At 31.5% G+C, this 24483-nt stretch overlaps 2 protein-coding genes and 1 long non-coding RNA gene across 3 annotated transcripts in view; 2 read left to right on the top strand and 1 right to left on the bottom strand.

The window, feature by feature from the left end:
• The window catches only part of LOC126746850 (uncharacterized), a 110012-nt gene extending 102291 nt beyond the window's left edge, over nt 1–7721 (bottom strand). Inside the window, exon 1 of the long non-coding RNA XR_007664003.1 lies at nt 7693–7721. This is a non-coding gene — a long non-coding RNA (uncharacterized LOC126746850). The remainder of the gene's footprint in view (nt 1–7692) is intronic.
• LOC126746840 (uncharacterized) overlaps nt 1–24483 on the top strand; it is a 445675-nt gene that overhangs the window by 311348 nt on the left and 109844 nt on the right. The gene's annotated exons all lie outside the window — the stretch shown is intronic.
• Nucleotides 8449–9929, top strand: LOC126747035 (uncharacterized). The gene is made up of 3 exons (XM_050455516.1): nt 8449–8538; nt 8683–8962; nt 9717–9929. Exons 1-3 carry the CDS (start codon nt 8468–8470, stop codon nt 9927–9929), a joined length of 564 nt encoding a protein of 187 aa, XP_050311473.1. The 5' UTR covers nt 8449–8467.

The following is a 24483-nucleotide window of genomic DNA, read 5'->3' as shown; positions in this document are numbered from 1 at the left end:
CCTGAGCCATACGCGTAGTGTCATCTGTCAAACGGCTTTTTGTTTATTTTCGGGATTCGTGTATTTTCTTTAATTTTCGGTTTCAAAAGAAAAAAGGCCACATTTTAGTGTTTTTTTAAATTGCGGATGGGAAAAACTTGTGTCGTTTGTGCCGCATCATGATAAAAAGGTGATTTAAGCCGATCTTTTCACAAGTAAGTACCGATACTTTCATAATATCACATCATGGGGTAACCATCATCATAAACGTAGAATAGGGGATCTTATAGATAAACCTAATAAAAACCTGAATGTGAAAGTGTGCGTAAAATACCAAAATATTTATATTTTTAAATCTAAATATTTTTTTGAACATATTCATCCATCAATAGGCTATAAAAAATATAAAACTAGAATTTTCCCCTGGTTTTATTACAGGATTTGATGTTTTTTTTTGTTGTTTTGGCAGAAAGAAGGCATACCTAATACCCATGTACCTATCTATGTATAGTTATGTTTTTTTAATATAGACATTAGGTAGATAGATGAAATTATTAATTTTTTATTGCCTTTAAAGAATTTTGAAATTTATTTAGATATTGATATCTATGTATAAAGTTATTTTTGTCTTTCCCTAAAATTTGGTCGATAATTTTTGTTTGTTTTATCACATTGCAACTTACAATAATATATATAGTAATTGGCACCACATATTAATTCATTACTGTAATTTTTTTTGCTTTTTGATTAAATGTCAAATACTTATCATAGATTGCCCAAAGGGAATAATGGATTTCATTAATGGAAATCAACACAATTAAACAGAACATATTTGTTTGTTCAGATCACATCCTTAGAAGTGATATTTTATATAAGGAAGATAATATTATCAGTAGCCAGACTTTATTAAAAAAATCAGCTCTACCTCAAAGGTAATTTTTTTTTAAATATATTTTTCTAGTATAAAAAAATTGTCAAAAAAAGGATTAGTGTTACTCATATAAGCTTTATTTATACCTAATACTTATTAAATTAGGTATGTATGTAAAACTATTTTTTTACTAGGATTTCTGATGCACTAGTTAAAAACACAGCAGCCGATAATTCAGTTAATTTACCAAGTGATTTACCCTTCAAAGCTGCAGGGGTAGCTTTCCTAAAGAGTGCAAAAACTTCTTTAGCTTCCAAAATGGTATATAGTACAAACAGTGAAGCTAATATAGACAAGTATGGATAATTAAAATAGATTAATATTCTTGATACACCAAATTTTGTATAATTACAGATCTGATCATTCATCATCAACAATAACTGCATCTGAGATTAATAGTTCTATAGTAACCGTGGGGTCTAGGTCAACAATTACTATTTCTGATCCAAGCAGTTTTTGTTTAACTGCTACACATTCCTTGACTCTGCCAAGGAAAAGGTAAAAATACACTCAAAATAGACTACTAGTTTTATGCCATGTATCATCCTATTCTATATATCTTATTTAAAAGTGATATAATATTTTATTGTGTTATATTTGTTTAATTAAATGCAATTAATCAAATGTCTGATATTACAAAGATTCTTTATAATAACATACATTTTATTGATCAATTGGATTATTATAATACATTTTTTTAATTTTTTCTTTTTAATTTTGGTAATATCCTCAGGACCTAAGCACTGATGATTCAACCGTTTCAAAAGCTAAATCACTTGTTACCAAATTATGGAAAAAAAATAAAGAACAAAAAATTAAAATTCGAAGATTGCAATAAACAAATTTGCCCCAAAGAAATTGAATTAGATGTCTCAAGTCATTATTAAAATACTTAAGAAATAATAACATGATTTTCGAAAAAGCCCAACATACTACATATTTTATTTGACTTGTCAAAGTACTTGTTTGTATATTACTACTAACAAACTAATCTAATCTATTGTACATAGTCTTTATTCTTAAGTAAGCTTTGTTTTTTAGTATAAATTAATATGATATAATATTTGGTATTAGGTATTATATAGGTCATTGTTAAATGTCTCAAAACCATTGTACAGGCTAAACACTCATAATAAAAATCTTATAACCTATAAAAAACCTGCAACTCCTTCACAATTTGAACATCCTTGTAGTTTTAACTCTTTCCGCTGAATCAATACTGTCCCTTTGAAAAAGTCAGCACCATAGAAGTATATATTATGTGATATAAAGTAACTGATATAAAACTGAGTTTTGTCCAATATAATAATAACAATAAAATTTTGCAAAATGTTAATAATTTGTGTCTTAAAACATGATTTATTAAGAAACCTATAATATTAAGAAAATATTTAATTTCCATAAAAATGCTTTGACAAAAATGGTGCCTTTTATTAGGACCTTCCTCTAACGAAGTCCGTTAAAAAAACACATAAATAGCTCATAAATGGTAATATTACTAATACTCAAACTCTACAATAATTAATAAAAATGTATCAGGTAAATATTTGTTGACGACGTCACTGGTAGAGAGTGCTTGTATCAGTGGCAACAACAATGCGGTCGAGCGGCGTTGCGATGCCATTACCGTTTTCTCGTTTTTTCGTACTTTATTTTCATTTATTTAAAGTTAATATTGACTTCGATATAGAGTATTTTATCAAATTTATTTTAAAAAAATGCTTGATATTTTATTAAATGGGAGCAGTAGTATTGTTTTGAGCCTTCGGAAACAACTGAAAATTTTTATGATATTATAAAGTGATTTTTGCCATTTATCTATAAGCATTTGGCATCATTGCATCAGAGATGTTGCAAGCAAACAAACATGTCCATAGTTCCACGGCATGCTACTTCTAGCCTTTCAATGTTCTAAGAAATGAACAAATTAAACTAGTTTGGAAGACATCTGTAGAATTCCTTATATTCTTCTTTACCAAGATACGGTACCATCTCCAATAAATTTTTCCTTTTATCTTGGTTTATTACTACTCCTTTAGGTTTTTCCAGGAATGTTGCTTCTTTTAAGTGTTGAAATGTCTTTCCTTTTTTAAATATTTTAATTTTATACCAGTTTTCGCATGTGCCATTTGACGTTTTCATTTCAATATATCCTTCCCGTAAAAGACTGTCAGAAATTCTAATTCCTGTGGCTTTAGAAATGTTCATATTTTTGGTATTTACAAGTGTATCAGTTGTTTGCTGAATTTCAAAAAAGTGCACGACTGAATCCATATCTATGACTTCAAATGGGTTATGGTATCTCGCCGTTTTTACAATATCGTGTAATTCTGAGGGGATAAAAGCTTTTGAATTTCGTTTTCTTTTCTCTATTACAGCGAAATCTCGATCACAGCTGAGAAAGCTGTGTCCACTGATAAGAAATTTGTGAGTAATTTCTTTAAATTGGCCATGAGCTACAAGCCAAATTAGCAAAAACAGCATCATGCGATTTTTATTCTGGCCAGTACAGTTATCTGACCAGATGATTAACCGTTCCTTGTAGCAGAAAGTATTAGGTTCATTGAGTACTGTAAGAAGACAGGAGGCAATTTCGTCACCACCTCTGGAAGCTGTGGCCTCATGCCACATACACATGTAGGCCTTATTAATATTGCTAATGTGTACTGCCAAGTTATAACACGAAAGCTGTCTTTTATAAAACATGTCACTATGGGTTAATGTTGGAACGAACATAACCTGTTGCAAGTCTATAGAAATGACAGTAAACTGACTAGATGGCAAGGTTATGCATATCTGCAAGAGCAGCTTTGTATTTGCTATGATGCAAAGCTAATTTCGTTTTGGCCTCAGAACTTTCGGAGTTATTCAAATTAATAGAACATGCCAAAAAATTGCACGTCTTGCATGTGTCGGTCCTTGGTCGATGAAACGACAGATTGGGGAGCTTTGTCTTAAATATTCGACTATAATATTTGTATGTAACCACGGAATTTGGATATTTATCTTTGAATGCATGAAAAAGCCGGTTGATGTTAAGATCCGGACTAAGGTACTTTTTAGAAGACTGACTTCTTCCATAATGACTCTCCTCTGCCGGAATTGAGTTTATATGATTTATAACAGATAACTCATCCCTTTCAGTAAACTTTAGGTTTTTTACTCCCCTTTTTTCTTTAAAGATGTATTCCCCATTTTGTTTTCTTAAAACAAGATTGTGTACTCTCTTGTCGGACAAAGCGAATGTATTACAAAATGTTTTTTTACATACGTGAAGTAATTTTTCTGCTTTATCTGGAATCTGGTAATAAACTGAACATTGCCTTCGACTAGCAGCTGGCGTGTCATAGTGGCCATGACGCCTTCTTTGAATTTCGGCTATTTGTATGATTCCCATTAGGTAGGTTCCTTGGTTTTTTTCATCAAGTGAATAGAAATCTTGGTGAAGCTTTAACCTTTGTTCAAAGGAAAGCACGCGGCAACTGTACTTGCATTTACAAGTTACCTACAAAAAAACAACCTTAAGTATCCAATGAAATGTATTAATCAATTATTTTAAGATCATTTAAATCAACAAAAACAATACTGATGTCAAAACTAGGTAGGTACCTAATACAAAGAATCGGTAATTTGGTCAATAAAATTAAGCCATTTAAAGTTAACTAAAAAGTTTTTGTGCGAATTACTCTCCTATAAACAAAAATGCTCAATCATTTTATACCAAAAGCATCTACACCATGTTGTACCTACCTATAAAGTTAAGAGGCGTGGTTTTTAACCAAGCAACATGCTGGTCGTGAAACGTTATTGATATTTCCGCGTTAAGTTATTATTGGAAGGAATTCGATATAACCATAAACTTACCATTTCCGCTGGCAATGATTTTGCAGGCCGCAATCTGCCACTTTTAGTTTGATATTCCTTTCCACTGACTCTTCTTTTATTCCTGTCATTTTTCTTATTTATTTTAACCTCCATTTGCACGTTTCCTTCCATGGCAATAAAAATTTAACGCAAACACGTTCGAAGCAGAAGGTAAACTGACAAATAAATAATAAGGAACAATGCGACAGGCGCCGCTGTTGGCACTTAGGCCCACAAGCTCGACCTGCCTTTCTGGAGATAGGTCCTACGTTTATGTCATGCGTGTTTACTGGCGCTTTCAATGGTTATATGGACTTAGGTCGCTTATAGGACATCCATCCCAGTAAATAGGTCTGTTTTTTGCAAAAATGTTAATACTAAAATTTTTGGCACTTAGGCTCTCTAGCTTTTCCACCCTTCAATTATAAACGCGTCGTGTTCGTCTCGTGACGTCATGAGTTATTTCATTAATGAATATTATTAGTATTATGGGGACAATTTTACGCGGTTTCTTGATAAATTACTAGGATAAATAAAACGAATATAAATATTAGTAAATATATATTTGAAATATACAGAGGGTATTGATATTATGGAACATTTATAAGGAAAATAATATTTATAATAATAGTAATATTAATCTACAGGGTGTTTTAAAGTTTAAGTGCATTAATAAGAAGAATAATATTTATAATAAAAGTAATATTAATCTTCAGCATGTTTTAAGGTTTTAGTGCTTTCATAAGGAAAATATTTTACTTATAATTATAGTAATCATATTATAAAGGGTGTTTGAAGGTTTAATGACATTTACAAGAAAGATAATATTTATAAAAATAGTAATAGCAGCATAAAGTTAGGACAAGGTATAAATATCTGGAAAAAAAAATAGTAATAATAGTTTTATTTTAGTTAGGGTTCTTTTAGTGAGGGTTGCTAAATTGGTAATAAATTTATATTAATAGTTTATTAATTTAGAAAAAAAAGACATTGATGCGGTGTCAAAAAAGGTGTATTTTTATATTTTTTTACTATATTATTGAGATCACGGCTTTCATAGCTTCAATTCAATAAGTTGATAAATTTTTTTATTCGTTTTTTTTTTCTTTAAAATTTTTAAAATTTTTTTTACTTTATTATAATTGCCTTTTAAAATAAAAATTAAAAAAAAAAAAAACAAGAAACAAACCACTTTTTCCTATACTAATACATTGCTTCTTATGGGACCTGATCTTCCTCTTTAGATTGTGACACTCGTATGAATCGTGGAAAAATTTGTCATAAAGCTTTTTTACTAGTTTTTGAATGGTCTTTAACTAGAAAAAAGAAATTTTGAATTCGGAGCATATTTTGAAAAAATGGTCATTTTGACCCCGGATTTTGTTCGAAAATCGAAAATTGCAAAAAAATAGGGTTTCTGTTCATTTTAGAGTCAAATTGGTAATAACCTTTTTTAAAGGTACTCTGAAGTAGTGCAAGATAGAAAAATAAAAAATCGACATTTTTCCATAGGACTCTTGATAATTCGATATTTATGTTTTACAGTTTTATTCAATTTTCTCCGATTCTATAATAGCTAGAACCAATTCGTTTTGACAGGCGAATACCTCTTAATATACCCAAGAACTTTTATTTATTACAAAAAGTTGTCAGAGTTATAGTTTATTTATAAAAAAATAAAAACCATTTTTTCGAAATTTTTCGTGACCCCTTTCGATTTTCGACCAAAAAAAAATTATTTTTTTATTGAGTTTTTTTACTGGAAATTGTTAGTTTAGGGTTTACTTTAAAATTTGCCAATAATCATTTTAGGAAAAAAAAATTGTAAGGGGGAAAAAAACAGTTTTCTTTTGTTTTTCCCATATTTTTACTTATATCTCGGCTTCTATAGCTTCGATTAAATTCGTTAATAGTTTCTTTTATTACTATTCTTTTATTACTATTTAGATGTCGCTAAAGAATTAACATTAATATTTTTAGTATATTTTTTTTTATCTTGGATGGCCTTTTTAATAGAAAGGTTTACTTTACTTACACTCATGAGACCTAAACGTTTTTGCTCTTGGTTTAACCTGGCTTCTTAGGGCAGAGCCTATTCCCTTCACCAAAAATGTAGGAAATACAGAAAATAATATTGTCATTTGCCAATAAAAACGACCTTTATTGTCCTTACTGTTTTTAGGCTCTAATGCTACATAACATACAATCATAATTTTTAATAAAGATATTAGTATTAATATCTTAATAAAAAATTTTATATATGTACATATAATTTCTGCATATTCTATGTGAACTATACAATTATTATTTAAATAATGTATAAAACTAATTAACTTAATAAGATTACAAAAATATTTATTACATGTCAAACCTGTATACAACTGAACTTTGTCATGATTATTTTTTATGTGCTCATATGAAAAACTTAATTTTAACTTCTGCACTTTTTTCTTTCACATCCTCCAGTTTTTTGCGGCAAAACGAATTTCGGCTCTGCTGTTGGTGCAAAATTGAAATCATGTCCCTTACTGGAAGTTGACACCGGCTCACCATCTACCAAATCAATGACAGTTTCTCTGTTTGAAGTACCATGCTTCGAAGAAGTGGACAAACTTGTACTGGGTATAGATAAGTTTGTACTAAGCAATTCTGTATTTACCTTGAAAAAAATCAAGCTTCGAAATAAGTAAAGATAAGTTGGAAAAAAGACCTACCTAGGTTTTTGACAATTTCTTTAATTTCTCCTTGGTTAACCTCTTTGCATGTGGAAAAGTAGTGAGGCCATTCATTGTATTTTTGTCAACAATTACATACCAATGCATGGACTGAAGGTTTTTTATCCATTTGCCTACAAGGAACAAAATTTATAGAATACCTCACTTAGGTATTAAAAAAAATGAAAGATTTAGTAAAAATACCTTAGTATTCCTTAGCAGAGATATTCATTTTTCTTTTTCCAGGGGCTCTTTTAGAAATTTAACGATATGACAGGTCCGTTTTTCGCTATGATGCTTTCAATCTGGTGCAAAACACATAACCTTTGTTGGTGTAGTCCACTAAAATCACAAAAACAAAATATAACACAAATATAACAATCAAAACATTATGACATAACCTTAAAATGTATGTATTTTCATAAATTTCAGGATTATTCACTAAAAATTGGTAATTATGAAACTGAATTTAAAAAAAAACTTTTGTATGTGAGTAATTGTGATACTTACATTTTATTTTCATATAGAAAAGTAAGAAAGATGTGGAGACTTAAAAATATCTTCCAACATTTGTTTGGATTTTGGGAATTCCCGTTGCCGGTGGCGTTTATGCTTGTGGGCAGGGTTGGGTAATACGCGGCAAAAATAAATTTACTACATTGTTACATTTACGACGTCGCAAATGTAGTAAATTGAAATTTGTCGCAAATTAAAAATGTCGCAAAATCTGCTTCTAAATTTAAGGTTATGAAACTAGTTGTTTACATCGTTTAAATTCATTTTTAACGGTTTTTAGAGCTAAGCTGTTTGTTTTTCGTTCGATTTTTCGTGATAATTTAATTCCCTAGTGTTGTAATTGTACCCCTGTTGGTACCACAGTTGATACCATGATGAATACCGATACCGCAAACTCTGAAAAGGGCAGAAAGCCCCACAATTTATACAAGGATTTGAATCATTACATTTGGACAATGGAAGAATGGGAGCTAAGTGTGACACGTGCAACCATATTCTAAAAAATACAGCAATATCTCGCCTTCGTACACATAGGTAAGTAAAACTCTTTTCCTATAAATATAGTGCCTATCTTTATATTAAAATTTGGGATTTTTTTGCCTAGGCTATAACATAATAGAATAGTTTAAAACCTCTTTTCTAAATAAGTCATTATTGTGTTATTACTGTTATTTACAGAAAAAGATGTTTTCGCAAGAGCAGTAGTATTGATTCTAAAGAAGGTGAAGCCATATCATTATCGTCAGATGATAGTGTGAGGTCTGAAAATGTAATGACACCCATCGATAGGCCAGTTAGACGGGTTAGACCACTTAACAGGGAAATTAATTCTACTGCTGCGTCTACTGGAATAACTTCTGACGATGAAACTCAAGAAGTGCCCCAAGAAGTGGTTATGGAAGTTGAAGTAAACACAAGTGCCCCTCCTCCCCAATCTTCATATAGAGTTTTAGATATTGTAAGTACCTACATACTTTTCAATTGATAAAAATGTTATTAAAACTTTTTTTTTACTTGTATTTATGTATAGACCAGGATCGATAATTTTTGAAACCAAACAAAATTATAGTAGGATGAAACCCATTGTAAAACGAAGAGAATATTACAAATATTAAAGGAAAAATAAATTACCGGCGATCGGACGTCGGGAAGGGGGTGGTGGTGAATTTTTGATTAAAAATTAGGCTGCTTTTTCGATATAAGTCAAAATAAAGTGAAACAAATGTACATTATTAATCAAGAAAATTACAGTGTATTTGGGACATAAAAAGGTAGATTCTCTCAAAATTTCGTGAAAAAAACACATTTTTTGTAAAAGATAAACATAAAAAACCAAAAACTTGTTTTTTTGCTTTTTTTACGTAAATTTTGAGGTTATGTGAAAAAAGTGTAAAAACAAAATTTGTAGACCTTATTATTATCTACAACTTTGCTATTTAACTTTTTTCTATCGCACTTGTAGTTTTGGCGGAAATTAAGTTAAATTGTTTCTAACCTCAAAAACTCACCCCTCTGCCCCTTCCCGACCTCTGATCGCCCGTAATTTATTTTCCTTTTAAATTTTACTATATTCTCTTCCTGTTCTAACATGTTTCATCCTACTATGTTTTTTTACATTTTTTGCTATTTTAAAAGGTATCAGCCCCGCCTAGTAACTTTTATTTTATTTATTAATTTTTAGAATTACCTAATAGATTTATTAATTTTTACAGGAAAACCTGGAGATAATTCCATCCCCTGTATCATCGCCACTACCGATATCATCATCAGAGGTTGATGAGTCGTTGGCCAGCTATTGGAACATGGATATGCCAAAGAGGAGCGCCAAGGTCGCAATTTTCCCATCAATTTCGCAGCTTCCATTTCCACTGCATCCTCATCATCATCATCATCGAGGACTGACATATCAAGATCGTCTAAGTTAATTAATGGAAATAAAAATAACAGCAGGCAAAAGAAGGAAAAAAAAAACAAAAAACCTAAGTTCCTTTGTTGACAAAATGAATCAAAAAGAAAAAGAAGAGGCAAATATATCTTTGGCAAAATTTTTTTTTGGGTGTAATATTCCGTTCAGTGTTGTGGAAAGTGACCATTTCAAGAATTTTTTAAAACTTTTACGTCGGGCATACAATCCGCCTACAAGAAAGACCTTATCTTCTACCCTTTTGGATAAAGTCCATGAGCACGTGTTAATAAACAATAAAAACAGTTTAAAGAAATCAGCCACATTACTTATAGATGGTTGGAAAAACTCATCAAATAATACAAACAATGTAGTAACAATGCTACAAACTCTTAATGGTGAAACTGTGTTTCTTGAATCTTATGACTTTTCAACAGCCAAGGAAACGCGTGAAGCACTTGCAAAAGTCTGCAATAACGCTCTTGAAACGGCAAAATCAGCATACAACTGTGAAATTTACGCCGTAGTCTCTGATAATGCTTCGAATATGGTAAAAATGGGTCGCCTTATAAATTTATGGCATAGCACTTGCAGCAGTCATACAGGTAATCTCCTTGTTAAGGACATAGTAGATCATGACGTCATGAAAACTGTGACTCTGGTGTTAAAAGAATTTAACATCAGAGTAACAACATAATTCACACAACTTTAGAAAACATGATTTTACAGAGAGGGGGTTTAAAAATAGTCTTACCTGTTGAGACACGTTGGTGCTCTCATCGTGATTCTTGTGATTCCTTGCTGAAAAATGTACGGATCATGAAACAAGTCGCAGCAGTCGCAGCTGAAGAACATACTAAAATTAAGGCTGAAGTTACATGTTATCTTTACAATGAAGAATTTATAGAATCCGTAAAAGCAACAGTAGCTTTGCTAGATCCAATTTGCAAAATCATTAACACATGTCAAAATAAATCTACTTCCATTGCAGATTCCACAGAGGAGTGGTTAAAATTGAACAATCAAGTTAAGGAATCAGAAAGTTACAATGATAAGATTAAAAGATGTGTAAAGTCACGAACGAATATGGCTTTAACATATATAGCTTGGCAGCAAACTATTTACACCCCAATTATAGAGGAAATTTGTTAAGCAAAGAACAGAAACAAATGGTTCAGGATTTCCTTATTAATAGTTTGGACTCCGAAGAGAGCTTGGACGGTCTTAATGCTTTTATCAGAAATGAGGGTATTTTTGACACCCTAAAAAAGAAGGCACAAAACATTTCTGTTTCAACATTTTGGGGTTTAGTAGAAACAAAATATGAAGCTCTTTCAACTTTGGCACAAAAGTTACTAAGTATTCCAGCTTCATCAGCTCAGTTGGAGAGATTGTTTTCTAACTGGTCTTTTGTCCACTCAGATTTGAGAAATAGATTGACCAAAGAAAAATCAAGCAAGTTGGTTTCAGTTTATTATTCCCTTAAGCTTAAGGACAGCAATATTTCAGATCAATATTAATATTAATACCTTATTATTATTATAATAAACGTGTCTTAGTTATATTATTATAAGTTGTCTATCCCGTCCAGAATTTAAACAATTTTTTTTTCTTAAAAAACTGTGTTTTATTGATTTTAAATCCTTGAGATTTTCACTTTCAATAGTTTCAATGTTTTCTTTCATTGAATTTGTTACATATTGTCGCAAATGTAGGTAATAAATTAAATTTTTTGAACGCGTCGTAATATACATTTGCGACAGTCGTAAATGCCGTCGCAAATGTACAATTTGCTACTTACCCAACCCTGCCATCAACGCCGAAAAAGTTGAGGTTATGATTTTTTACATGTTCAGAATTTGTACACGGGGTCAGTTAAAATCGTTTTGTGACTACATTTTGTTGAAACAAAAGTGTTTAAGCGCATGGTAAGTTTGTTTAGGCATAATATGGTAGAAATCTTAAAGATTTGCTTTGATATTTTTCATGATACTATATAGAGTACTTGTTTTGTTTACATATTGTGTAGCGTGTAATATGGGATATTCCATATTACCCGCCCTATCCCATATCCCATATTACCCGCTCAGTATAAAATAGAGTTTTTTTTTTAATTTTCAGACATAATGGCTGCTCCCTTCAAGCAAAAGCGAAAACAATGGAGTGAGGAAGATATGGAAAACGCCATTTGAATCAGTAAGAAACAGAAATATGGGTTATTTGGCGGCAGCAAAAAGATTTAAAGTTCCACGCTCAACACTTATTCGCCTCTGTCATACTGAAGGGCCTCCAGCAATTGTGAGTAAAACGAAGTTGGGTAAACGACCAGTTTTGTCAGAGGAGTTGGAAAAGGAACTAGTTCAATATTTACTTATAATGGATCAGAAGTTTTTTGGTCTGACAAGAAGGGATGTCCGATCTCTAGCATTCCAACTTGCTACACGTAACAATATACCAAATCCATTCTCTCTTTTACGTGAATCTGCGGGAAGAGATTGGTTTTCATCATTCATGCACAGGCATAAGGCTACACTAAGTTTACGAAAGCCCACTGGAACTTCCCTAGCAAGAGCCGTTGGTTTTAATAGGGAAAATGTCAATGAGTTTTTCGACTTATTAGAGAGGACTATGGCGGAGCGAAATTATGGACCTCATCAAATATATAATGTAGATGAGTCGGGGTTGTCCATTGTGCAATCAAGATGTCCAGCAGTGGTATCGCTTAGAGGCAAACGACAAGTTGGTACTCTCACATCAGCCGAAAGAGGTTCACTTATAACCATCGTAATGTGTATGAGTGCGGCAGGTAATTTTGTGCCACCGATGATCATCTTTCCACGCAAAAAAGCCAGTGAGCAGTTGAAAAAGGGGGCACCTCCAGAATCGCTGTTTGCTTTTCACCCATCCGGGTGGATTCAAACAGATTTATTTACAAAATGATTTGACCACTTCCTAGAGCTAGCCAAACCTTCAGCAACAAAACCAATACTGTTGATATTAGACGGCTATCACACTCACACTAGAAATCTAGATGTACTTATCAAAGCTAAAGAAAATAATGTTACTATTTTATGCCTACCACCACATACAACGCACAAACTTCAGCCCCTTGATAAGACCGTCATGGGTGCATTAAAGACCTTCTATAACGAAGAAGTGAGAATCTTCATGAGAACGGAAAAACGTGCAGTAACACATTTTGATATTTGCCAGTTATTTGGTAGCGCCTATCTTAAAGTGCAATCTGGGGAAAGAGCTGTTAAAGGATTTAGTGCCACTGGGATCTACCCTTTAAGAAGAAATATTTTCACAGACGAAGAATTTGCGGCCGAAATGCAAAACGAAAATCAAAATTTGCCGAACGATAATACACGTCCTCATAATGAGCAAAATAACTTGCCTTATGTTTATCCTAGTGACATAATTCCAGTTCCAGAACTAACAAAGAAGCCGGCAACTCGGGGAAGAAAATGTGGGAGTTCCAAAATAATCACGTCGACGCCGAATAAGGAGGAATTAGAACAATCAATTAATCTCTCAAAACAAAAAGTTACACGAAACGTTTTCGATGAACCTGGATCTAGTGGATTACAAACCAAAAAGCGTAAAGTCACAAAAAAATATGTACCATCTAGTTCCTCTGATTCAGAATCTGAAGCAGTAATTGATGATTTATCTGATGATGATCTGCCATTAAGCTGCTACAATAAAAAACCAACCGGTGAAGATGTCCCATGTATTTTTTGCCTAGAAACATTTTCCTCAGGCCGAAGTAGAGAAATATGGGTGCAATGCGCAATCTGCCATGAATGGGCTCACGAAGCTTGTACCAGTGCAGAAAAAGATGTATTTGTTTGCGATTTTTGCAATTCCTAGATATACTTTTAAATTCATATTGATGTTCTGAAGTTAAATAATTTTAGTAAAGTTTTTTAGTTTTTTGCGTATAATAAGTCTATTCCATATTACCCGATATGCATATTCCATATTACCCTCCTTTTTTTTTTGTCGGCCAAAAATGCATTTTTTTTAAATGTTTTTGTAAAATTACCGAATATGATTTAATTTTTAATTTAGCACCTGACACTCTTTGGAGATACTTAGAAGTATATATTAATGAAATCATGCAGCTCTAAACACTTATGTTTTGATGTTATCGCTATAAAAATGATTGGTATTCCATATATGCCGACTTTACTCTAATTATTAAAAAGCTTTTTGGAGTTATAAAAAAACAATAAAATTAATTGAAAAACGTAAAATTTTTATCGAGATAGGTATTTAAAACCAGCCATTGTCAAATTTAACAAATTGTCTTAATTTTATTAAAATTGGTGGTCATTAATATACCAGGCGTTTTAAGAAAAAAATTTTTTCAGTGTTATATTACCTTAACATGAATCGTAGCCTCTGTCTATTCAAATTTTGATCTCCGCTATTAAATTAAAAATGTTTGAAATGATAAATCAAAAATTAACTTTTAGTATTGAAAATACTACTACGCGCGTTTATACGGCAGCTTTTACATGGACAGATAAGAAACGACATGCGACATGCTATAGGTGGATCAACGCCGCGTCGTGGATTTTATTACGTTGTCCATATATGAGGTGTTTTTCTTACACATGATTCGGACTATATGTATAAGATAACGGCTTTTATCTTGAAAAGCTTGCAATGCTATATTTGTGGTTGGTTTGTTGTTGTGTTGTGCTGTTGTTTCATTTTTATTTTTATTTTACAATAAGTAGCAGATATTAATAGGTAAGAATATAAATGTTTCAAATATACAGGGTGTTAGTAGTTTGAGCATACATATTATACACAGTGTTACTAAATAAGTACATACCACAAAACCGCATTTCCTATATTATATTTCTAAGATACACATATTATTTATTAGATTAGACATAAATTAAAACTTAAATTAAAAATTATTAGAAATAGATTAATAATTTCTACCTACATATTTTGTGAGATACGTACCTACCATACATTCGTTTGGTACTCGCTTTATTTTTTTAGTATATTATTATTTACTTATTGTTGGTATTTTATTATTATATGTTAAATCAGTTAAATTGTCTTAGTTTTAGACATGGCAAAGAAGCAAAACCCACTTTCCGATTTTGATGAAAATCTAACAGCTCAGCCCACATTAATTAAAAATAAATCGTCGTTAAAGAGAGAAATTTCAAATGTTTTAGAAGATGAAAAAATTATTAAAAAACGTAAATTAAACGCCGATCGTTGCCGTTCTTACAGAAATCGCAAGAAAAATTTATTAGCATCAGTAACTAGTAGTAATTCTTCAAATGGTATGTCCTTTGTAAATGATGGTTCATCATCCAGTAGTGGTAATTTAGAAGGTAATAATCCTGAAGCTATTCTTTTCTCTCTAACTGTTCCAACATCCCGGAATGCATTATATTGCCAAAGTTATAAAAAATAATAATTTTGTACTCGCTTTATTTTTTTAGTATATTATTATTTACTTATTGTTGGTATTTTATTATTATATGTTAAATCAGTTATCAGTTAAATTGTCTTAATTTTAGACATGGCAAAGAAGCAAAACCTACTTTCCGATTTTGATGAAAATCTAACAGCTCAGTCCACATTAACTAAAAATAAACCGTTGGTAAAGAGAGAAATTTCAAATGTTTTAGAAGATGAAAAAAGTTCCAAAAAACGTAAATTAAACGCCGATCGTTGCCGTTCTTACAGAAATCGAAAAAAAAATTTACTAGCATCAGTAACTAGTAGTACTTCAAATGGTGTGTCTTTTGTTAATGGTTCATCATCCAGCAGTGGTAATTTGGAAGGTAATAATCCTAAAGCTATTCCTTTTTCTCAGTATATGGATCAGGAAAGTAATAGTTGTTTTCTTTTAGATGATAATATTTTGTTAGAAAGTAATCATAACCCTTTAGTTAGTAATAATCACTCTTTGGTTACATTAATGCCGACTAATGTAAAAGTTTTTGAAAAAAGAACATTATATTTGGAAAATTTTATAAAAACTAACTTTTATAACAATAAATTAAATGAATATTGTCGTATATTTGACAGAATTTGGTGGACCAAAGATGTTCGCCCAGTAAAAGAAAATGATATTTCGATCCTCCATGAGGCTGGTTTTCCGAAAATGTGTGCTAAAATCGAAGACGAATGTAAATTTTATAAGAGTTGTCGAAATTGCAGTTCAAGTTTATCTCGAAAAAAAATTCCTCAATTAGCTACCGTAAATGGATTTAAGTATCCCCCTATTCCATCTGATTTGCCATATTTAAATCCTATTGCGGAACGTTTAATTTCACCTCGCTTGCCATTTATGCAAATTCGTAAAATTCATTATTTTTCCGGAAGTCAGCGATTGGTTGGCCAAATAATAAATGTCCCTGTTAACGTAAATAATATGGTTACTTCCTTGCCAAGAAATATTGACGATGATTATGCCGTAACAGTGGTAATTAAACGAAACATTATTCATAAAAGTTCCTATTTAACTGGTTGCGTTTCTAAAGGTGTTTTGCGCGGATGGTTATTGTATCTACGAAGTACACCGCTGTATATAAAATATAATGTTAAAATAAATGACGCATTTTTAGGTATAGAGGAACCATTTAATTTTGCAGATGATAATGAAACATTATACGCAGAACATCAGTATGAAGCTAAGGCTTCCGAAAGAGCTTTAGATGCAATTTCCGCGAAAAGAGAAAAAATATTAACAGCCGAACAGTTATTAAATATGCAACAACAAACAATGTTTTGGGGAGAAGACATGGTATTGCATTTAGCTCCTGGGCAGGAAAATAAACCCTTTGCATTATCTTTCGATTCCGATGCCGAAGAATTATCATTTCCGGCTATTTATTATGGTCATGAGCGACGATTTAAAGTGAAAGTTACCCCATATATGATGGCTACAAGTGAAATCCGTCGTAGGGACAGACGGGGTGTAATGCCTAAGCATTTCAGATTATGTTTCGAAACAACGACAATGATGTAAAACATGTTACTAGAGAACATTTATGTGATTCCCAATTTGTTAAAGAAAGTATGGAACGAAATGAATCGTTTTTAAAACACATACCTAATTCCATACAATACTGGCAATCCAGAAAAAAGGACTTATTTGCCATGATGCGCCAACTTGGAAAACCCACTATTTTTCTTACACTTAGTGCCTCAGAAATACATTGGAAGCCACTTTTAAAATGTGTTTATAAATTTCAAGAAAATATAGACGATGAAGATAATATCGACGATAGTATCATTGATGCTATGTCCAATAGTGCTAAAGCCAACTTAGTAAATAATGACCCAGTTATGTATATGCTGTTTATATTTTGATAAATTAGTAGATACACTTATTAGTTCTTTCAAAAAAAAAGAGGTGTGGTCCATTTGGAAAATATTATTTAAAAGATTACTTTCGCAGAGTAGAATTTCAACATCGTGGCAGTCCACATTGTCATATGTTATTATGGCTTGAAAATTCGCCACCATCCTCAGAGGCACAATTTTTAAATGGTGAGAATTTACCGGAAACTATTAAATTAATTGATACTATTGCCTCAGCTGAGGAAAGTTTGGTTTCCAGTTTTAGAAATTTGCAAACTCACCATCATACTCATACTTGCTACAAGAAAAATACGAAAAAATGTCGTTTTGGTGCACCATTTTGGCCAATGGATAAAACTAGGATCCTATTGCCAGTATTACCAGTAGACAAAGATCATTCAAAAGTGTTATTATTTGAAAAAATGCATAGAGCATTAGAAGATGGTACTTTTGTAAATTTTGAAGATTTTCTTCGCGGATTTTATTTGGAGTCATTCAATGAATATTTAGATGTTCTTCGACAAGGGATTCACCGACCAATGGTATTTATGAAGCGCGGAATGGAAGATATTTGGATCAGCCCATTTAATCCATCTATTTCAAAGGTATTACAATCAAATATGGATGTGCAATTTATATTAGATGAATATTCCTGTGCGGCATATGTTGCCGAATATGTAAATAAAAGTGAACGAGGGTTTAGTTCACTTCATCGAGAAATATTAAAATTGCGTGATAAATATCCAGATATGGATTATGAGATGTGTATGAAAGAGATTGGAAAATTAGCATTAAATAACGTTGAAATGTGTACGCAAGAGGCTGCCTGGTATTTACTACGCTTGCCCATGTCGGAGGCTTCTAGAGCAGTTCAAACTATACCCACACAACATCCAACTGAACGATTTTTAATGAAAAAATCACTGAAGGAAATGAATGACCAACATATTGAAAACTATTCTACTGATATCTGGAAACTAAACATCATTCAGAAATATGAACAGAGGCCTTCTGATTTAAAGGAAGTTTTTTTGGCCGATTTTGTAGCTTGGTACGATTTGACACGTTCAAAAAAAATAAATAACTTACCCTTCTACATGGCGGATGAACTCAGTGATGAGGATAATAATGATATTCAATGTAGTAATAGTGATGGTACAGTCTCTGATAACAATATTTCCGTTAAATATCACAGAAGAAAATTCGAAAAAGTGTTGAAATGGCGATCCTATGATAAAACGAGGGAACTTTTAAATTTTAAGCGAGAAATGGTGACACTTTTTTGGCCTTTTAAGAGTGAAGAACTGGATATTTTAGATAACGACAGGTATGTTAAAATTTATGACGAACATTTCGCGCTATTGCAAGAACGCTGCAATAAATATGATAGCGGTTTATCTTTACAAAAAATTGAAACTGTAATTGCACGAGAATTAAACAAGGAAAATGATAGTGTTAATATAGAAGATAGCCCATTAACTGTAGGACCTTTAGTTAGGTCTGTTCAAGATGAAGATTTCCTTAGAGAACCAAATCAAAAAGCTAAAAATCTTGATATAGATTCAATTGCTCGTTCAAGTGTCGTTAGGCGAGTAGAAAACGTGATGCCTCATTTGGAATTCTGTTCAGCTTTTAGACAGTTAAATTTAAAGCAATTTACATTTCTCTTGGAGTTTATAAATCGATTAACTTTTACATCCCATGGAGAAAATCATCAACCGTTACAAGTGTTTTTTACTGGGCCGGCTGGTACAGGAAAAAGTTTCGTTCTAAAATTGTTAATGGAAACAGCAAATAGATTCTCGTTGCGACATAATACCACAAAATGTGCGTTTGTTGCTTGTGCAACCACTGGTAAGGCTGCAGTAAATATTGATGGTACAACTGTACATACAGCTTTTAATATTAGTATCAATGCAAAGAGAAACTTAAATTTAAGAGAAGATCTTCTACAAACTATGCGTTGTGATTTTAATGAAGTCACTACTATTATTGTTGATGAGGTTAGCATGATGAGTTATGACATATTAAAACAAATTGACAGTCGATTGAGAGCTGTAAGTCGAGACTCGAATGCTAACTTTGGCGGATTTCACGTAATATTTTGCGGCGATTTAAGACAACTACCACCAGTAAATGCGAAACCTGTATTCTCTAGACCACCTAATTTACTACAGACCCGTATGTTATGGCAATCACTTAACTATTTTTCCTTAAATGAGGTGGTTCGGCAAAAAGACACAAAATTTTCATCAATTTTGACTAAAGTTGGCAATGGAGATATGTTAAATAAAGAAGAACGTACAATATTAGAGAAACGTTTTGTTCACACTGAAAACTTAGGGGTGTTAAAGACATTAAAGGGCGCTGTATTTTTATTTCATCGTAACAGCGATGTCGATAATCATAACTATAAAGTTTTAAATATCGATGGAAATGTTTGCTGTATGGCTGAGGATAGTATAAGCGGCTATAAAAATAACAATCAATTACAATCTACTATTCAAAAAATAGAAAAAATGGACGTTACGCAAACTGGCAACATGCCTACAAAACTATTATTGGTCATTGATACTCCTTATATAATTACACAAAATATTGACAAAATTGATAAAATTGTTAATGGTTCCTTTGGCCACCTTCGACATATTGAGTACAACACCGACGATTTAAAAAAAGTGCAACGTTTGTGGTTAGAGTTTAGTGATACCAGTATGGGAACAATGCTACGTATGAAGTACCAACATCATTCGCAAGCTTTTGGTTTTCCAAGTACTTGGACTCCCATTATTCGTCGTGAAAGTGTTATTAGTGTTGGTTCCAAAATGATTAAAGTAAGAAGAAAACAATTTCCAATTGTTGCCGCTAATGCTATGACAATTCATAAATCGCAAGGTGGAACTTATGATACAATAGTATACGAATATTCTAAATCACATGAAGTAAGTTTAGTCTACGTAGCTTTATCAAAAGCTAAAACTCTCGGAGGACTTTATTTAACTAATCGCAATGAAGACTATAATTTTTATCACTCCAAAAAAAGTACTGATAGAGAAACGTTAAGAACGGAGTTTAAACGTTTGGAAAAACATAAATTAGATTGTGTAACGGAGCGTTGTTTGGAAAAAATTAAAAGTATGCCAGGAATTCCTTCTATTGCATATTTAAATGTACAAAGCTTAAATGCACATGCTGTAGACGTCGCAACTGATTTTGTTCTAAAAAAATGTAAACTTTTAGCCTTATCTGAAACTTGGATAAATGATTCTGAGGACGTAAAAACAATTGATGGATATCGATGCATAACACGATTCAAAAGACGTAATGTAAAAGCTGGCGGCGTTGCAATTTATGAATCGTTACAATCATGTTTTCAAAAGTGTGAATCTTTAGATATATTTCCTATAGAATCACCTTTTGGCGATTTATGTGCTGCTCGAATTGCTTACCTTGATCATAAAACAGGCCAAGAAAAATATTTTTGTATTGTAACGATATACTGTCAAGTTGGAATTTCTAAAAAAGAATTAATGAAATTACTTGACAATGCTCTACGTCCTTTTTTATCAGATGATTTATATTATTACCCACTAATTTTATGCGGCGATTTAAATTATGATATTCGAACAGACAATGGTTCTGACAGTGTTATGCAAAATTTACGTACAGTATATCGCTTAGACCTGGCCTCTGATAAAATTGTTTTTACGACCAGATCGGGTAATTGCATTGATTATATATTTTATCGGGGACTGTCAGATGTGGAAGCGGTTCCTTACGTATCGTATTTTAGTGTTCACAGACCGATTTTAGTTTTTTATACATTACGACAACACATACGGCGAAATATCACAAGCGCATACGGTGGCAGAATTATTAAATTCTGATAAACCCCAATATTGCCAGATTAATGAATTCGAGGAAGAAACATTATCAAATTTATGTGAAAACGATAACGATTAAACAACTTTAGCATAATAGTATAGTTTATAAGAATACACTGAGAAAAATAGTATATCATCATCATTATAAGGTTCACTGCCTGCAATAATTTTTTTTTTGTGTAGAAGATTGGAGCACAGGGGACATAATTCGCCAGTAAGCATATTGCTTAAAATGATATGAAATTATTGAATCTGTTGAGTGTTTAAAATTAGCTCAGTCTTTATTCGGCATTCGGCTTTGTTCATTTAATTCTTATTTAGGTATTTACGTGCAAAAAGTGACCATTTAAATTATTCAGCCGTAATAGGTATGTCTATTGCACAATTTTGTATCTCTTACCTCTTATTCTAATACTATTCCCATATCAATTTAGTTGTAATCTGTCACCATGGAACCATTACCAGAAAAAACTGAAACCATCGCACCTTCTACGTCTAAAAAAAGCACAAGGAAATCGCTTAAACAATTATTACAGTCAAAGCCTGCATTTGATTCTGTGGAAGACCCACAACCATCAACTTCGAATACACTCTCACGAGATGTGTCAAATAAGGGAATATCGGAAGAGAATGAATATGTTTTACGCCCTGTAGGACCTTATACCTTCTTTGATGACAGTGAATTACATGAATACTATGAAGATTTTAGATCGAGTGCCACCGATCGCGTTTTTGTAGCCTACACTACTCATTTAAATAACATCGATTTAAAATTTTAAAAAAATCCTGTTGTAAGAAATAACTACACACAATATTCTTTGGTAAACACTGTCACCATGGCAGTGGCGACTAACGTGTATGGATTTGTTATCGGAAATTCGGAGAATTTTACGGACCGAACAACTCTTCCCAGTTTGTCAGTCTTGGAGGCGAAACATCGTGTATCTTTGCTTCTACCGACGGCAGAATTTTGGTGGAATAAAAATTCCGCAGCGATGTTTATGGGATTCATTCAAAAGGTTGGAACCGCAATAAAATCGTTGGCAACGGATGAAGAATTTAAAACGTCAATGGACCGTTTTCACCAAAACAAAGATGTTTTAATAAACTTTAAAAATAAATATTTATCTGCGACAAAGGTAATTAATTGTGAAACTGTTCCGGCAGTGTTCGGTGTAAAAGTGTACAACTCAAACCAGTTCAATAGTGAAATAGCTTTACCGATGGCCCAGATAATGAATGACAATTCTTTAGAGGAATCTGATGGATACGACTTGGTTCCTCCAACGTACATGCACGCATTGGTATTGCTTGCGATGAACGGATTTAAAATTACAAGAAGTGGAATTTCTTTAGACATGGAGGTAAACTATTTGCTTTATCGTAAATTTGAACGCGCTGAGCGTAGAAGGTTAAGCGGGTTTTCTTTGCAAAAACATATTATAAATCCAAAAAGAGGAAATTCTTTTTCGACGTCACTTAATTCATCTATAAGCAATTTAAGTGATTTCGAAGAAGAACCGAATAAAAAAAAATAAACCGAGTGCTCTTCAGCTAGAATGGTAGCTTTTTTTAAAGCAAAGTTTGACGCTTCTTTGTTTAAATTTTTTCTAAACCTTTTACATTAATTAAGCAATAAATATTTATCTTTTTAATATTAAGGTGTTCCTAATTACCTATGTATATCAAAAGTGGACCTTATTTTTATTTTCTTTATAAAAATAAAGTTTTATTCTTTCACCTTCAAAACAGGAAAAAATCATTAAAAAATCATGTTTTTTTTTTAAAATCCATTAACAAAATCGTTTTTTTTTTAATCTAAAAATTTTATTTGATAAAATATAAAAGATTTGACTTGACCTTTTATTTTATTTTTTAGATTTTTTTAAGACAATTAAACATAAGGTTCCTTTATGGTATGCGCTACCTTATCCAAGGAAAACCTTTGTAATTTTTTTTGTGTTTTTTTATTTGTTTTATATTACCGCATGTAATCAAATATATTTTCTCGTAATAATAATTATATCTTACATTATTAATTATGTTATCAATATAGGGTACATAGCATATTTTATTCTAGGGCATAAGCATTTTAAAATAATTAATAGGTATATGAAATTGTTCTTATTTTTATGGATATGGTTGTTTTTTATATAGCAAAATGATTACAGTTTTTTAAAAATTAAAAATAGTTTTTAAAATATTTTTTTTTAACAGAATGAATTCCAAAAAAAAATGTTTTAAAGGTTTTTTTTTGTATAAGTCATAATTATAACTAACATATTTCTTAATTATTTTTTTATTGTATTTTATTAATTACAAAATTACGTTATCAATATTTTAGCGTTATTTTTAAAATATTATATGAATTTGTTTTTATTTGCAGGGATATGATTGTTTCTATTGTTTCTTATATCACAAAATAATTACAGTTTTTTTAAAATAAAGTTTTGGAACTTCTTTGTAGGCCTTTTTTTATTTTTTTTTATAGAGGCGCACTTGCTTCAACTTTAAAATCATATTTAAAACAAAAATAACAAAGTTAATAAGGTGGTTAAGGATTACTAGTAAAAAAACCCTGTCCATTTTGCTCTTTCCTTTAAAATCAGTTTAAATCAAATTTTATTTAATTAAAAAAGGCGTTTTAAAACAATTAATTTTGTTGACAAACTTTTAAATTAAACCTTGTTATAAAATTTTACATAACGAGATAACAAAATTTAGTAGATATATTATTGGAATAGTAAAATAAGCCTTTGGAAGTTATCGCAGGAAGCCAAAAATAGATGACAAAGAATAAAATATAAACAAAGGAACATCAGTAATCGGATTATAATTTTACGAGTCGAATTGAATAGCCAAATTTTAATTATATATTTATGTTGGCTTATTGAGTCTAGTTGGAATTTTGATTGAATCAAATAATTATTATATTTTACAACAACATAATCCTATATAATAACATAATAGGATATATTAAATTTTCCAGTTCAATACGACTCGTAAAATTATAATCCCACTGCAGGTCGATAGACACGTCATATTTTTGTATCTGTTCTACTTACTTAAATGGTAGATCTATTCTGACGAACTTCGTTTGCTATTTCAACTATTAGCTGATATCTCGTTACAGACTCGCTGTATAATACTCCAAGTGATACTATTTGTCCACATTTATTTAAATTGTCTTGAAAGAATGTTATATAGTGTTTTAGCTTCTCTTCACAGGGCTTATTATTTCTGTTTCCAGCGAATGAAAACTGCCACCACTTGATATTTTGAGTAGAAAAAGCAAATGTGTCTAAGAACACTAAGTCACAAAGTGTAATGCTCAACATAAGG

Source organism: Anthonomus grandis, chromosome 18, assembly GCF_022605725.1.
Source record: "Anthonomus grandis grandis chromosome 18, icAntGran1.3, whole genome shotgun sequence".
Taxonomy (NCBI): Eukaryota; Metazoa; Arthropoda; class Insecta; order Coleoptera; family Curculionidae; genus Anthonomus; species Anthonomus grandis.
The sequence above is the reverse complement of the archived record's forward strand: the minus strand, read 5'-3'. Positions and strand labels throughout refer to the sequence as shown.

Bases quoted from the DNA above. Each gene is read 5' to 3' on its own strand.
- LOC126747035 (XM_050455516.1), top strand. From the start codon at position 8,468: ATGGGAGCTAAGTGTGACACGTGCAACCATATTCTAAAAAATACAGCA. The intron at 8,539-8,682 runs GTAAGTAAAACT...TGTTATTTACAG, and splicing joins TCTCGCCTTCGTACACATAG to AAAAAGATGTTTTCGCAAGA. The intron at 8,963-9,716 runs GTAAGTACCTAC...TAATTTTTACAG, and splicing joins CATATAGAGTTTTAGATATT to GAAAACCTGGAGATAATTCC.